Source organism: Bufo gargarizans, chromosome 2, assembly GCF_014858855.1.
Source record: "Bufo gargarizans isolate SCDJY-AF-19 chromosome 2, ASM1485885v1, whole genome shotgun sequence".
NCBI lineage: Eukaryota > Metazoa > Chordata > Amphibia > Anura > Bufonidae > Bufo > Bufo gargarizans.
Window position 1 is genome coordinate 523,391,899 of NC_058081.1, and position 14,329 is coordinate 523,406,227.

A 14,329-nucleotide genomic window follows, 5' to 3' on the forward strand; every position below is an offset into this window, starting at 1 on the left:
TCAGAACTCCCGTGATTTTGAGGGGGGAGTTGTCAGGATGTTAATTGATGGCATTAACAAGAAAGAAAGAAAGTGCCCCAGTGTCTGCAATCAGAACGGCGCTTGTGTTAAATGTTCCGAAACGAACCGGTTAAGTTTGTTACCCTAATAAAATGTGTGTGTTTAACTAGGGAATATCCTAGAGATTACAGCAGTAAAAGATGGTCAGTTAATGGATAGGTGTTGTATCCAGTGTGAGCTACAGAGACTCACTACCCCCACCTCAACAGAAACATTCCTGAGATAAGAGGATCAGACGAAGGAAAAAGGTGGGAGGGAATGAGGGAATGATGCAGAGTCAGTGATGTGTAATATATTATACAAGACAAAGAATTGTTCAATAATTTTCTTTCTTCTTTCTTCTTTCCCAAGCAGTGTACTGTGGGAATCCAGCTTTTAACAAAATGACTGTATGATAACATGTATATTCTCTTACAGCGACAGACCATCAGCAATTCTGGGTGTGGTGTGGCTATCTGTTTCTAGGAAAGCTGTGTTTGTCTGTGCTGCAAGTTTTGGGATGAAACAATGTGGGTTGGAAGACAAATGATTCAGTGGAATGTGAATGGGTCTGGCTTTGAGTTGTGATTGAGGCGAATATGTGTGAAGACTGATGGAGGTTTTCAGCAGAGTTGTGAATGCAATTCAGTTTTTATGTATGAGGGCGTGGTTATGAGCCGTTTGTGAAAATTAGTACATGAAAATGTATATGAATGCGTATGGAGTACGATATTTGTTTTGTTTTTTTTAATAATATGCGCATTGAGGATTTTATTTTATTTTTCTTGGAAGTTTTGGGGTTTTTATTGGTGCCAACAGCATTGATCAAGCTGTACATTTTTATTTATTTATTTATTTTATTTTTAAATTGAAGTCAATGAAAAGTTTCTTATGGGCCCTTTGTGTGTTCATGTCTGTATTGTCCGATCTGTTTGTTTCAATGTTTGAAGTTACGTTAAGTGTTGTGCTAAACATCAGAGCTCTGTTCTGATGGGCAGCTGCCACATTACTGATGGACAAAAGGAGAACCATAGCGTCCGACTGAAGGGGGTGGACTTAGATGACTCAGAGCGGAGGGAGGAGGATAGGGGTGGACGTTACAGACAACGACAGCCCTTGTGCCCATCCCCTAGTTATAAGACACTCCCATGGAAGATGAGAAGTCCTGTTTTGTTTTCCAGTCTATTAATTCTGTGATAGGAAAAGTTGGATACTTCTGTAAGCCAAAATGCAGAGTAACATCAAGCAGCATTGGGGGGTTCAGTGGTGCCGACCATAGGTAGTGTTCCTTTGGCATTGCTTCAGCCATGATGTCAAACGCCTCATTGAAGTGAGGTAAAAGTAAGTCTGCCACCCTATGGTGGGCCTGCAGAGTCTGTGGGACCCAGATCCCAGAAGAGAGAGTGTTGTGCTGTGTGTGGTACTCCTCGTCCACACCACACGAGAGGATTGTATTCTATGTTGACCATGCCCGGATCACTGTCCGTCCCCACAGACACCCATGTTTTTTGTCATAAGGGGAACACAGACAGGTGAGGGGGGGGGGGGAGTTAGATCAAGATTAAGAAACAGGAAATCCAGTATCTGCTCTATCTTTAAACATTTTTAGCAGATTCAGTCTGGCCCAAGGATATCCCTCACTCTGGGTGATAAAGAAGTAGTCCCATTTTTGATTGATACTGGAGCAGCCAAGACAGTTGTGCACAGCAAACATGGCCTCCCCTGATTTACTCTCCAAGGACACCAGCCTTTGGGTAGAAGTGGATGGGAAAGTAGTACGCTCACTTTTTTTCAACAGAAACCATCCATATTAGATTTGCCCCTAACCAAGATGCGCTTGCCCATTTGCTGGTCATTGGTAACGCTCCTTGTTGTCTCCTAGGTGCAGATTTGTTTGCAAAAGTACATGCTGGTATCTCACGTCAGGAGGACGGCACTGTGAAGCTTACAGGTGCCCTCCACGACCAAGAACTTTGTTTGTTGGCCATTAGTGATAAAATTCTCTGGTCCATGTTTGTATCAGTACTCCCAGAAGCTGAGAAAAGCAAACCACTCACCATTGGATGGTACATGACCTACATGCCGTTAATGAAGCCACAGTTTCTAACACCCACATCGTGCCCAATGCACACACACACCTTGTCGGCTCAGGTTCCCATTACCCCTACTCACTCCACTGTGATTGATTTGTCCTTTAGTCCCTACCGCCTCACAGATGAGGTGGTAGATGTTTTTTGTGCCTAGAACTGGCAATTTTGTGCTCCCCCACACTGGGCCTATCATATTATTACATTTAGATTGTATTGTTAATGAAGTGAGTGGCCATGACTCAGCTGTCCTCACCCAACTGCATGGCCAGCAATAACGCCCCATAGTATAATATTCAGTCAGACTTGATCCTGTGGCCAGAGGTGCCCCTTTCTGCATCAGAGCTGGAGTAGTTGTACTAGCTATGCTTGATGAAAGCTCTGAGATAGTTCTGAACCACAAAGTGATGCTGATATTACATCTATCCTCATGAACGTACAATCCAAATGATTGTTTTGTTGCCTCAATGTTGCTCTCCAAAGGTGTAATACTTTGGACCCAGCCACCCTGTTGCCTCTGGACCAAGGGGGGAGGGAAGAGTTAGGGCACCGCACTTTAAACTTTTCTTTCAGATTCAAAGGAAGAGGCTCCTGACTGTTTGCAGATGATGTCACAAGAGGTAGTGGGATTTGGTAAATCAGTCATTAGGTAATCTAGATCATGTGCTCTTTGTGGATGGATCGAGGTATGGCAGGTACTACACAGGTTGGGCAGTGGTGATTAAACGTGAACTACCACACTTGTCTGCTCAGAAGTGGAGCTAAAAGACTCTGAAGATGGCTTGCAGATATGCAGATGGGAAAACAGCCACCATTTACACTGATTCCAGGTGTGCTTTGGGATAGCCCATGACTATGGGCCCATATGGAAAGCCAGAGACTCCTTAATCGCTTCAGGTAAACCCATCGAAAATGGGGAAGCAGTGAGGTCTCTGATGGAAGCCCTCGTGTCACTAACATGAGGGGTGATGGCAACGAAAGGCCACTGTAAACAGATGCAGAGGAGGCAAAGGGGAAAGCCACGGCAGATCAGGCGGCAAAGATGGCTGCCAAATTACCTAAGCAGACCCCTGTCTTAAGTGGCCACAGTTCAGGTCCCTGAAATAACTCCTCCTGTCTCCCGAAAGTTCTTAAGACCTTACAGAACCCTGGGGAAGGAGGAAAGGGACTGGTGGATGAAAAAGGGGGGACTACAAATAAGAAGGGAAACTTTACCTTCCCAGGTCCCTCTACTCCACGATGGCACAGGCAACCCATGGAGTGATGCACCAGACAAAAACTGCTATGTGTGATTTAGTACGTAGCATATGGTACGCACCAGGGTTCAGCACTGTAACAGTCAGACATACTTAAGGATAAATGGTTTGTGCCCAGAACAACATGGGCAAGGTGGTTAAGGTACCCAAGAAACACGTCTTGCTTTTTGTATCTGTTTCAACGTTTGCAGACTACCTTCAAATATCCAAGGTGGGCATGTATGAGTATGTATTGATATGTGATGACTTGTTTTCAGGATGGCCAAAACCGTACCCAAAGAAGTAAAGAAGATTATGGCTGAAGTTGTGTGCAAGTATGGGGTACCTTAGATCATTGAAAGTGACACAGGTGTTCACTTCACAGGTGAAGTGATGCAGGAGATGAAGAAGGTTTTGGGTGTAGGACAGGCCTTACATGCTTCGTACCATCCACAAAGCAGCAGTAGAGTAGGGAAAAGGAACTGAACGGGACACTAAGTTAAAGATTTAAAGTCTTAATAGAGTACCTGCTGGTAGCCCTCTTTTAGTAAGGTATACGCCTAACCGTGAGACAGGCCTTTGTCCCTATAAGGTCCTTTTTGGGTCAGCCCCTAGAATAGGATTTTAATTCCCACAGCAGCTCCAGATGCAACATGGTTGTCTGACAGATTATGTGATCAGTTTGGTATAAGCATTTGACTAAAGTACATTTTCGAGTTTTTGCTTCACTTCCAGGTTTTGATAAAGTACCAGGAACCCACCCACTTGTGTCTGGAGATTAGGTGGTAGGAAAAGACACGTTAGAAAAGTCCCAAAACCCTGGTTTGATGGTCCATTCCGAGTGTTGTTGACCACAAGCACAGTGAAGCTCAAAGAAAAGCATAATTGGATTGATTTCAAGGAAGTGTTGAGACTGGTTTTCCCTTGTGTGACTGTTGATCATGACTCAAAAGAATATGGAAAATTGTATGAAAACTTCGATCCAGAAAATCAGGAGCACTGGTGACCTCTAGTCCCCCCATATAATGTCAACGCCAGTTAGGGAAAGATCATCTGACTTCCCCTTGCTCAAATCCAGTGTCACGGGAGGCTGTTCGCTAGGTATGGCTTGTCGTGGAAGCTGGTGAAGAGGAGGCGGAGCATTGGGACAGATGTTTAGGTTTAGGGAGAGAATGAAATTCAAGGGGGGACTGTTAAAGATGGGTGAATTTTATTCTATATTTTGTAAATCTAGGATTGTAATGAGTTAACTTTTTCTACTTCCAAGTGCCCACCCACCCCCCTCTTTGTTTCAAGACTGGAAAGGAGAGAGAGGGGGGCAAAGAGCTGTGCTGTGGGAAGTGTCTGATTTCTCATCTTTTACATGTGTTCCATAGAGTGTCAGGCATTGCCTTATGCATGAACAGGTGGAATGCGTAAGCCAATCATATGGCTTGATGATATGTATATATTATTCACTGCCTATAGAGAAGCACCTCTTTAAAGTGTCACATATGACGTAGGCAGTATTCTTGTTAGAATAAACTCCATTACAAAATGGCGATGGTAACCAGATGTTTACATTAGTTCACATTCCAAAGTGGTACTCACTGCGCAGATGTTGAAGTGTTATCTCTGTTTCTCTTATCACTTTTTCCTTTTTGACCAATGAAACAATGTTTTAGCCTCAGAGAGGACTGCCCTCTTCTGAAGATTCATAAACGCTTAGTCCATGTAATAAAGTTAGAGATTGCTTTGACCAACTTCTGTGTCAGTGTCCAGTCTCTCAGCCACGCGTGGATATTAACCCCTGGGGGGGGTACATTGATCAGGAACACCAGAGTGTATCTAAAATGCCCTAATTTAGGGTGGTTTTAACATTAGTAGCAGCTTGCGGTTATTACCCTCATGACACATGTTTTCCTGCACCATCAGATGTGACTCCACCAAGTTATGTAAATCCAATTCCCAACCTAGGGGTTGTCAGTGCGCTGTCACATGACAGCAAAGCGTCGCCCTAAGATGGGAGGAAAACGACCACTGCCAGTAACATAATGAGGGACTACAGTTTCTGCCGGATGGCTGGGCATAGATGCGCTTAACCTGTTAAGAGGCATCTGCCTCTTAATAAATTAAGTGCATCTCACGCCAGCTCAGGGATATCAAGAGTGGCATATGGGAACGCCAGTCTTGATGAATCTCCCCCAATCTGTTTTAGTAAGCCGAGCGGTCCTACTCAGTGATTGACACACTCATATAGGGGAAGGCTGTCAGTCACAGATAGGACCGCCCACTGGACTCCTAAGCATAGAAATAGTAGGGATTTAACTGTATTAATTACAAGTTTTACTGAATCTTTTCCCATAAAACCATATATCAATCTGCTCAGCCCCTCCTGATGTATACTATGCTGCCTGCAGGTACACCGTGGCATGCTATCTTTAGCTGGATGGACATTTCTTTTAATACCAGTAGCACCCCTGCTCCACACCACATCCATACACATCTGCTATGTTCTTACTTCTTGTACCACTTCTCTGCTTCTGAATTCTGACCGAGGGAACGATACAGGCGACCAAGATTAAGCATAGCTACGTGATGACTGGGGCGCAGCCGAAGTGCAAGATGGTAATGAGAGACAGCCTTCTGTGGGGCTCCTGGAAAATAAAACAAATCAAGAATGCCAGCTCTGTAAGTCATAAATAATTAGTAATTACATTGTGTCACTATACACAGTCCCAATTCTGCTGGCTGTAAATTAGGATCTGACAGGACTGTGCTGACAGGCACACCTTTACACGGAAGATGGATGGATAGATATTAGATAAAGATAGTAGATAGGTAGGTAGATAGATAGATATGAAAAGTCCCAGTAAAAGGACAGTTTTTTTGGTGATTATTTAATTTACTCCTTGGAAGTGCCGTGGAATTTTTCTCTTTTTGGAAGTTGAATTGCTTCCACAGCCGCTGGCACCCTGTTACAAAGTTTTCTGCTGTGCTGCTCACAACCTTTGGTAGATAGATAGATAGATAGATAGATAGATAGATAGGATATAGATAGATAGGAGATAGATAGATAGATAGATAGATAGGAGATAGATAGATAGGAGATAGATAGATAGGAGATAGATAGATAAAGAAACTCTGCGGCACTTCCGTGAATGTGCGTTTATTCACCCGGTATCATGCAAAGTTTCAGTCCTCTCAGTGGGACTGAAGCATAGAAGTGCACGGAAGTGCTGCGGAGTTTCTTTAATTTTTGTATTTTTGGGGCTTGAGGGATCCCCCCTCAGCCGCTGGCACTCCAGCATTTGCTTGATTTACAGCGGTGCTCCCTGATTTATTTATTGTTAGATAGAAAGATAGATTAGAGACACATAGGAGATAGATAGATAGATAGGAGATAGATAGACCTTTTCTTTTTTCAGGAAGTATAACACCAGAAGTATCAGCTTACTACAGCGCTCTGTGATCGGTGTGAAAACTGCAAGATTTCAATATATTTAAAAAAATATAGATAGCGATATGGAAAATTTTAAAAGAAATACTTGATTCAAACAGTAGGCAATTTTTTTTTTTTTTAAACAGTTGACCTAAGGGGGGGGGGTTGGTCGGCAGCCATGATGAGCGGACGCTAGTCAGAGGAGCCGCAATAAAAGGAGAAATCCTGACCTCATCTATCACCATCTGAAGAGTACAGACCCCTGACAGAGCTCTGAAAGGTACAGGAGCCAGGACAGTGCAGGGGAAAACTCGGCGGTAGCGTACGGTGGAGCTGAGCCGGGAGCGCGAAAAGCAGCGCCGGGAACCTGAGGAGTTCGCCACAAGACACGCCAGACCGGGAACCCGCAGCGAGCCCAGACACACCGGGCTTGCTGATAGAAAAGGTGAGGAGAAGGGATAAAGAGCGGAAGGCAGCAAGAGATACCAGCTGAAGTTTAGAGGGACCCGGATATATCAGCAGTCCCTCCTCTGGTCTTCCCGCTAGTCGCCCATCTTCCCTGCCTTCAATTATCTAGTGAAGAAGGAGCGAGCTAGCGCACCAAATAACAGGCACCTGCATAGCAAAGGTGACAAGTAATCAGCGAGCTCTTGGCTTCCTAACTATTCACTGAGCCTGGACATTGCTATTGCCCTGTATATCACTGTATGCAGCAATCCAGGGAACAATAATCCCTCAGCAAAATAATAGCAGGGACCTATACAGAAATATACTGCGCCCAAAGAGGTACAGAGCCTGATACTGTTACATCAGATAGATCCTGATACAACAATGGGTCCACAAAAAACGCAGAGTACTACAGAAAAACTGCGCAAATTCACTAGACACCCAGAGGAGGGATCGCGGTCGCCATTACCGCAACAAAACGTCCATAGCAGGGCAAGTACGGCATCAGATACACCCGTGCCTACAACATCTCCTGAGAGAAACAGGAGGAACTCACACTGAAACAAGTATCTGTTCAAGTCCTGGACGCCATAACAGCTTGTACAGTAAGACATCCCTAACATGGAAACTAGATGAAGTTAAAATTGATCTAGGGCTGCTACGTCAAGACCTACATAACATGCGAGAAAGAGTCCAGCACACGGAGGAGCGCATATCCAGCATAGAGGATGCTACTGTTATACTGTTCCACATTCCATTTCTGACCTAAATACCAAAGCAGGGCTCTTGAAACAAAAAGCGGATGATTTAGAAAACTGTCTCCGCAGAAACAATATCAGAATCATCGGTTTACCAGAGAGAGCAGAAGGATGAATTCATAGAAAAATGGATAAAAGAGCTCTTCCCTGATGCTGAGCTCTCATCAGCTATGCAGTAAAGCGGGCACACAAAGTACCAGAAAAACCCCATCGCCAGTGGCCCCACCTCTCACCATGCTTGCCAGATTTCTCAACTGCAAGGATAGGGACAAGATTCTAGCATTAGCCAGAAGAAGACAGGAAATTAAATTTGATGGCGCTAGATCTCCATATTTCTGGACTTTTTCATGGAACTGCAAAACAACGCGCCCCGTTCATGGAGGTTAAAAAAAAAGCACGCATCCCATATTCCATGGGCTATCCTGCAAGATTCCGAGTGGTGGACGGAGACACGGCAGTCTTCTTTTCCTCCCCTGGAGAAGCGTCGGAATGGCTGGCCCTACGAAGAAGATCCCCAAGACGCTGAGACCTGGCCGCCAACTAATGACAACAACTGGGTTCGATTTACTTGCTTCAATTTCTGATGGTCAAATAGTGTTGTATGATTACACTCTGGCTAAGGATATAGGGCCTTAATACCCACTGGTAGAATGGTTATAACATTGTTATGGCTGCAGCCCACATGCTTCATCACAGGCGGAGGCATCCCAGACTTAATGCCCAATAGTTTAGGGTAGATACCAACCCCAAAATGTTATTGCTTGCATACAAAGCAAAGGTTTAAGTTCTGAACTGTTCTTTCTGTTTGAACGGAAAATAATAATGTTCTATTGGTTAAAAGCAATTATCTATATAGGAATGGTACACACTACTATACCCACTGCGCTGCGCTCCACTTATGACAACACATGTCTGCCTTGGAATCCATGGCTGAGTTAAAAATAGTGTAATGGAATGTTAGAGGCCTGGAAACTCCCCAAAAGAGATCTATGGTGTTTACCTTTATTAGAAATTCTAGCCCACAAGTCCTATGTCTTCAAGAGACACATCTCAACAATACCACCTCTAAGATTTTACAAAAACCCTGGGTTCAATGGGCCGCACATTCCTATCACACTTTCTCTTCACGAGGAGTCTCCCTATTAATTCATAAACAACTGCGCTGGGAGGTAAGAAAAGTGGCTGTTGATTCGGAACAATGTATTGACAATGTACAATACACATTATTATGTATTTACAATCCTCCCCCCGGTTCTATGCAAGTATTATATCAGGCTATCAAATTTGCTGCCACCTATCTGCAGTCTAGATTAATTTGCATGGGAGATCTCAATATGACGGTAGATCCCTCGTTGGACAGAGTCACAGATGTAGTAGACCCAGTGGGGACAGGGAGCCCTTCAAGACTAAATATGTTCCTAACTGAGTTTGGGTGGTTTGACCTGTGGAGAGCTAAACATCCCAGAGATAGGACATATTCCTGCTATAACAGTAGTCGCAATTCCCTATCCCGAATAGACCATATGTTAGGTAATGGGCTGACTATGTTAAGTCTTCGGTCTATACTGTATCTACCTAGAGGTATATCAGACCATTCGCCAATGCTGGGTATTCTAACGCGTGGCATTACCTCAGTAATGTACAGAATGAACATACACCCGTTCTGGCTGAACTTACTGGGTTCAGCATACGGGACGTCATTCCAGTTGCAAGAATTCTTAGAATTCCATGCAGAAAAGACCAATTTAGCATTGACATGGGACACTCTAAAAGCATTCCTTCGCGGGTCTCTACACTCCAAACGGTTAGAAACAGAACTGGAGTCTCAGTGCAGCACATTAGAACAACAATATATTCAGCACCCGACTGAATTTAACAGAAATGCTTGGCTTCAAGCAGGCAGGAAATAACTTTAATACTGAAAGACAAAGCAGATAGGAAATTATTCTTTTTGAAACAGACAGCATTTGAACTAGGGAACCAATCAGCGTCACAACTGATCCGTCGTCACAACTCACCCTCCTCAACGATATTATTGATAAGGGACACTGCAGGTCAGACACTTAACACGCAACAAACAATCCTTGAGACTAGGGCTGCAACGATTAATCAAAGTTACCGATAATATTCAATAACAGGATTCGTTGTCGATGAATCCAGTTATCGAATAATCGGCCAATTCGTTGCTATGCGGGCGGGAGCGGGCGGTCAGGCGCTATGCCTGCGGGTCCTTAACTGGCAGTAACTTTTACTTGAACTTTAAATCAGTGCATCTTTATTACCTTACAATAAAGCTCCGGTAACAGGCAGAGCGGGTGGAGACGTAACGTCACTTACTCACGTGATGCACCTGCTCCGCCTACTTCATTCATAAAGTGGGCGAAGCAGGTGCGTCCCGTGAGTGAGTGACGTTACGCCGCCGCCCGCTCTGCCTGTTACCGGAGCTTTATTGTATTTGTAAGGTAATAAAGATCATAGCACTGATTTAAAGTTCAAGTAAAAGTTACTGCCAGTTAAGGAATACTCTTTAGATATTATACTGCTGTGAGCAGCGGGGTCGGTGTATTGGGACACACTGTTATGGGGGAGATCTGTGGATGACACATATAGCATAAGATGCTATATATACTGTATAGTGTCATCCATAGATCCCCCCCCCCCCCATAGCAGTGTCATCCACAGATACCCCTTCCCATAACAGTGCCACTGCCATCCACAGATCCCCCTCCCCATAGCAGTGCACAGATCCCCCTCCCCATAACAGTGCCATCCACAGATCCCCTCCATAACAGTGCCATCCACAGATCCCCTCCATAACAGTGCCCATCCACAGATCCCCCCTAGCAGTGGCAATCCCTCCCCATACAGTGCCAATCCACAGGATCCCCCTCCCCATAACAGTGCTATCCACAGATCCCCTCCATAACGGTGCCATCCACAGATCCCCTCCCCATAACAGTGCCACTGCCATCCACAGATCCCCCTCCCCATAACAGTGCTATCCACAGATCCCCCATCACAGTGCCATCCACAGATCCCCCTCCCCATAACAGTGCTATCCACAGATCCCCCATCACAGTGCCATCCACAGATCCCCCTCCCCAATTTGTCTTGTCTATCCCAAGTACATCCAAACCATCAGAACGCCTCTTCTCTGCAACAGGCAACATAGCGTGTAAGAAGAGAGCTAGCCTCAGCCCTGACCATGTGGACATGTTGTCTTTTTTACATTGTAATGCAACATTTTTATAATTATGTAACTCCTAAATTTGTTTTAATATGGCCTTTGAACATAATTTTTCAAGTAAAATCATATAAACCCCTTTTTTTGTCATTTTGGTGCAGCCAAGGCCTTCGATTACATGGAATGGGCCTTCGTGTTTCAGTGCCTAAAGGGGTATGGTTTTGGCCCACAATTTCTTAAATGGATCACTCTTCTATATAGCAACCCGGTGAGCAGATTATTAATAAACGGGGATCTTTCAGAAACATTCCGTCTTCACAGAGGCACGAGATAAGGCTGCATGTTATCACCACTCCTGTTTGCTCTCGCGATTCAGACACTGGCAATTAGAGTGAGGAACAGTAATCATTTAACCGGTGTGAAACTGGAGAGAAAGAGGCGCGTATTGGGCTATACGCAGATGACATGATTCTATATTTATCAGCACCTAGCACATCTCTTAAGGGTGCAATAGAACTGATAAATGAATATGGGGAGTTCTCAGGCCTCAGAATTAACTGGGGGAAATCAGTGTATATGCCTCTGGGCAGAGCAAACTGGACAGGCCCATCTCATTTGGAGAGGCTGAAGGTAGTGGATACATTTAAATATCTTGGGGTAATTATAACAAAAAAAACACACCCAGGCCCTGTCGCTCAACATTCATCCCTTAATTGGCCACATACGGAATAAACTACAAAACTGGAGTGTAGACCTGAGATTTGCCTACTGGGATTATTGAATGAGGATTACCTGACAATATTCTTAAAGGAGTCTTTATTCATGGCATGTAAATGCATTGCCCTGAGTCGGTACGATCCCAATACACCAAATTTGTGGAAACCACAAGTAAACCAAATTCTTCCATACATAGTGCTGGTGTTTAAACACCACAATAAACCACAAAAACTTGATAGGGTCTGGGGTTTGTGGTCTGACTCCCCCCACACACAATACTCATCCTCGAGACTACGACACGCTGTTTTACTGGCTCGGGGTTCCATGGCATAATTGGTTTAGTGGGAATACCTGAAGGATGTAGAAGTGGTGCCGTCACTCGAGGGAATAAGGAGACCGCAACAGAGCAGTGGGTAACCAAAAGCACTGAAACAATTATGAGTGTTGCAAATACTAGACATTTTTGAGATATGGTATACTTGTTTGTACTCTGACTTGTATCATTAATGAATATGCCAATATACTGTAACTTTATTTTATTTCCTGTTAATAAAAAGAGTTAAAAAAAAACAACTGTTGCGCTCCCACAATTCAATGCAGCAGATATGTAGCGACCTTGTCCTGATGGTGTGTTATCTCGCACCCTACGCTCCTACAGTATCACATTCACTGCAGCATTGAAGATTCTAACAGGGGTAAATGTAATGTAATCCATGAGCATGGTGATACGACAGCAATACATCACTTACCCACATCCACTAGAAAAACCCCATAATTGTTCTGCAGGTCAGAACTCTCAGGGCAGTTCTTGATTCCAGCCAGGTAAACCCCCTCGGCTTCATGATGCCGCTTCTGAGTAGAGAACAAGAAATTAGCTGGAATATGAAAGTAAAGAACTGGAACTCTCCAATTTACTATCACTTGCATGGCACGGGGATTCTGTCCTTTGTCATGAACCTCTACGCACTATGCACTACGCATAAGGCAGTCTATCAGTTCCTTTAAAAGGACAAATGAACGAGCAGAAACAACTGTACACAGGGGTGCAGATGGCCTGTGGTAAACCTCCAAACCTCAAGTCGCAATCATTGGGTTCTGATGTCTTCCAAAAGTGTATGGATGATTGGTGGAGGGCAATGAAAACAATACAATATGTGTTACTGCTGAGGGGGTCTCAGAAGGGGTTAATGAATCACCCTCCTATACGACATATTCGGCAACTGCTCCATAGGGGGTGTTTTGCCTTTCTCTGGATCAGCATTAAGTTAACAGGTGGCAGTGCAGATTATGGAGCCTGGTATGTTCCTAGACACAAGGGCTTCCAGATCAATAGTTCTGCTCCAGAACATAGAGCCAATGATACAATGACATCCATCAGGAGGAGGAGTGAGCACAAGATGCATGCTACTATCTCACCTGGTCAGCCAGCAATGACCCCAGACTGGAATAGGCATCAGCAAAGTATGGACCATGAAGAAGAGACTCCCTTAAAACGACCTCAGCTTCTCCATTCCTGCCCTGAGTCCTGCAGAAGATACATATAGGCCACACTAAGAGATTTTGTGACTGTAGCATTGACGTTCTGTGCACACCACTGCAGCCAATCACTGGCCCCAGCAGTGATGTCCCACATACGGCTGCATGGTGACCTGTGTGCAAGAAACGTTACAGCTGCAGCCAAGAAGATGACGTCAAGTGCGCAGGACCAGAGGCAGCATTGGAAGCAGTAGGGGAAAAAGTGCTAAGTATCCTTTTTTTGTTATTTTACAGGGTGTCGGACCTCCGCCGATCAGATGCTGATGATCTATCCAGAGGATAGATCATCAGTTTAAACAAAGTGCAGAACCCCTTTAACTTAAGGTGCTAGAGTGTAGGGTACAGATTTGAAGTGTGCAAGACATATAAGAATAAGGGCTCATGCACACAACCGTATGTATTTTGCGGCCCGCAAAACACTGATCCACAAAAAATACAGATGACGTCCGTGCGTATTCCATATTTTGCAGAACGGAACAGTTGGCCCCTAATAGAACAGTACTATCCTTGTCCGTAATGCGGACAATAATAGGACATGTTCTATTCTTTGCGGAACGGACATCCGGAGTAACTTCCGTGTTTGTTTTTGCAGTCCTATTAAAGGGGAGTTTGTAGCAGTACATGAATAGTACTGCTGACACCTCCTCCAGGTGGCTACTTTACATGTGCATATACTCACCTCCATTTACCCACTGTGCCGTCACAAAGCACTGCTGTACTACATTGATAGGATTCATGCGCTCATGCTAAGGAGGTCCTCTCCATTACATGGACGTGGCTCGTTAAGGTATTGCAGCAGCATCTTGCGGCGACACAGCGGGGAAACAGGGGGAGTATCTACATATAAAGTAGCGATCTGGACGCCATGTCGGCAGGACTTCTCATGTAGTACTGCAGTAAACAGT

At 44.5% G+C, this 14,329-nt stretch overlaps 1 protein-coding gene across 2 annotated transcripts in view; it reads right to left on the reverse strand.

Moving 5' to 3' along the window:
- TMTC1 (transmembrane O-mannosyltransferase targeting cadherins 1) overlaps window positions 1-14,329 on the reverse strand; it is a 54,808-nt gene that overhangs the window by 6,654 nt on the left and 33,825 nt on the right. For both annotated transcript variants that reach the window (XM_044281415.1, XM_044281414.1), the window contains exons 13-15: window positions 13,305-13,413; window positions 12,638-12,740; window positions 5,862-5,997 (exon numbers count right to left, since the gene is read on the reverse strand). In XM_044281415.1, the coding sequence (XP_044137350.1) occupies window positions 5,862-5,997; window positions 12,638-12,740; window positions 13,305-13,413 (348 nt within the window). The remainder of the gene's footprint in view (window positions 1-5,861; window positions 5,998-12,637; window positions 12,741-13,304; window positions 13,414-14,329) is intronic.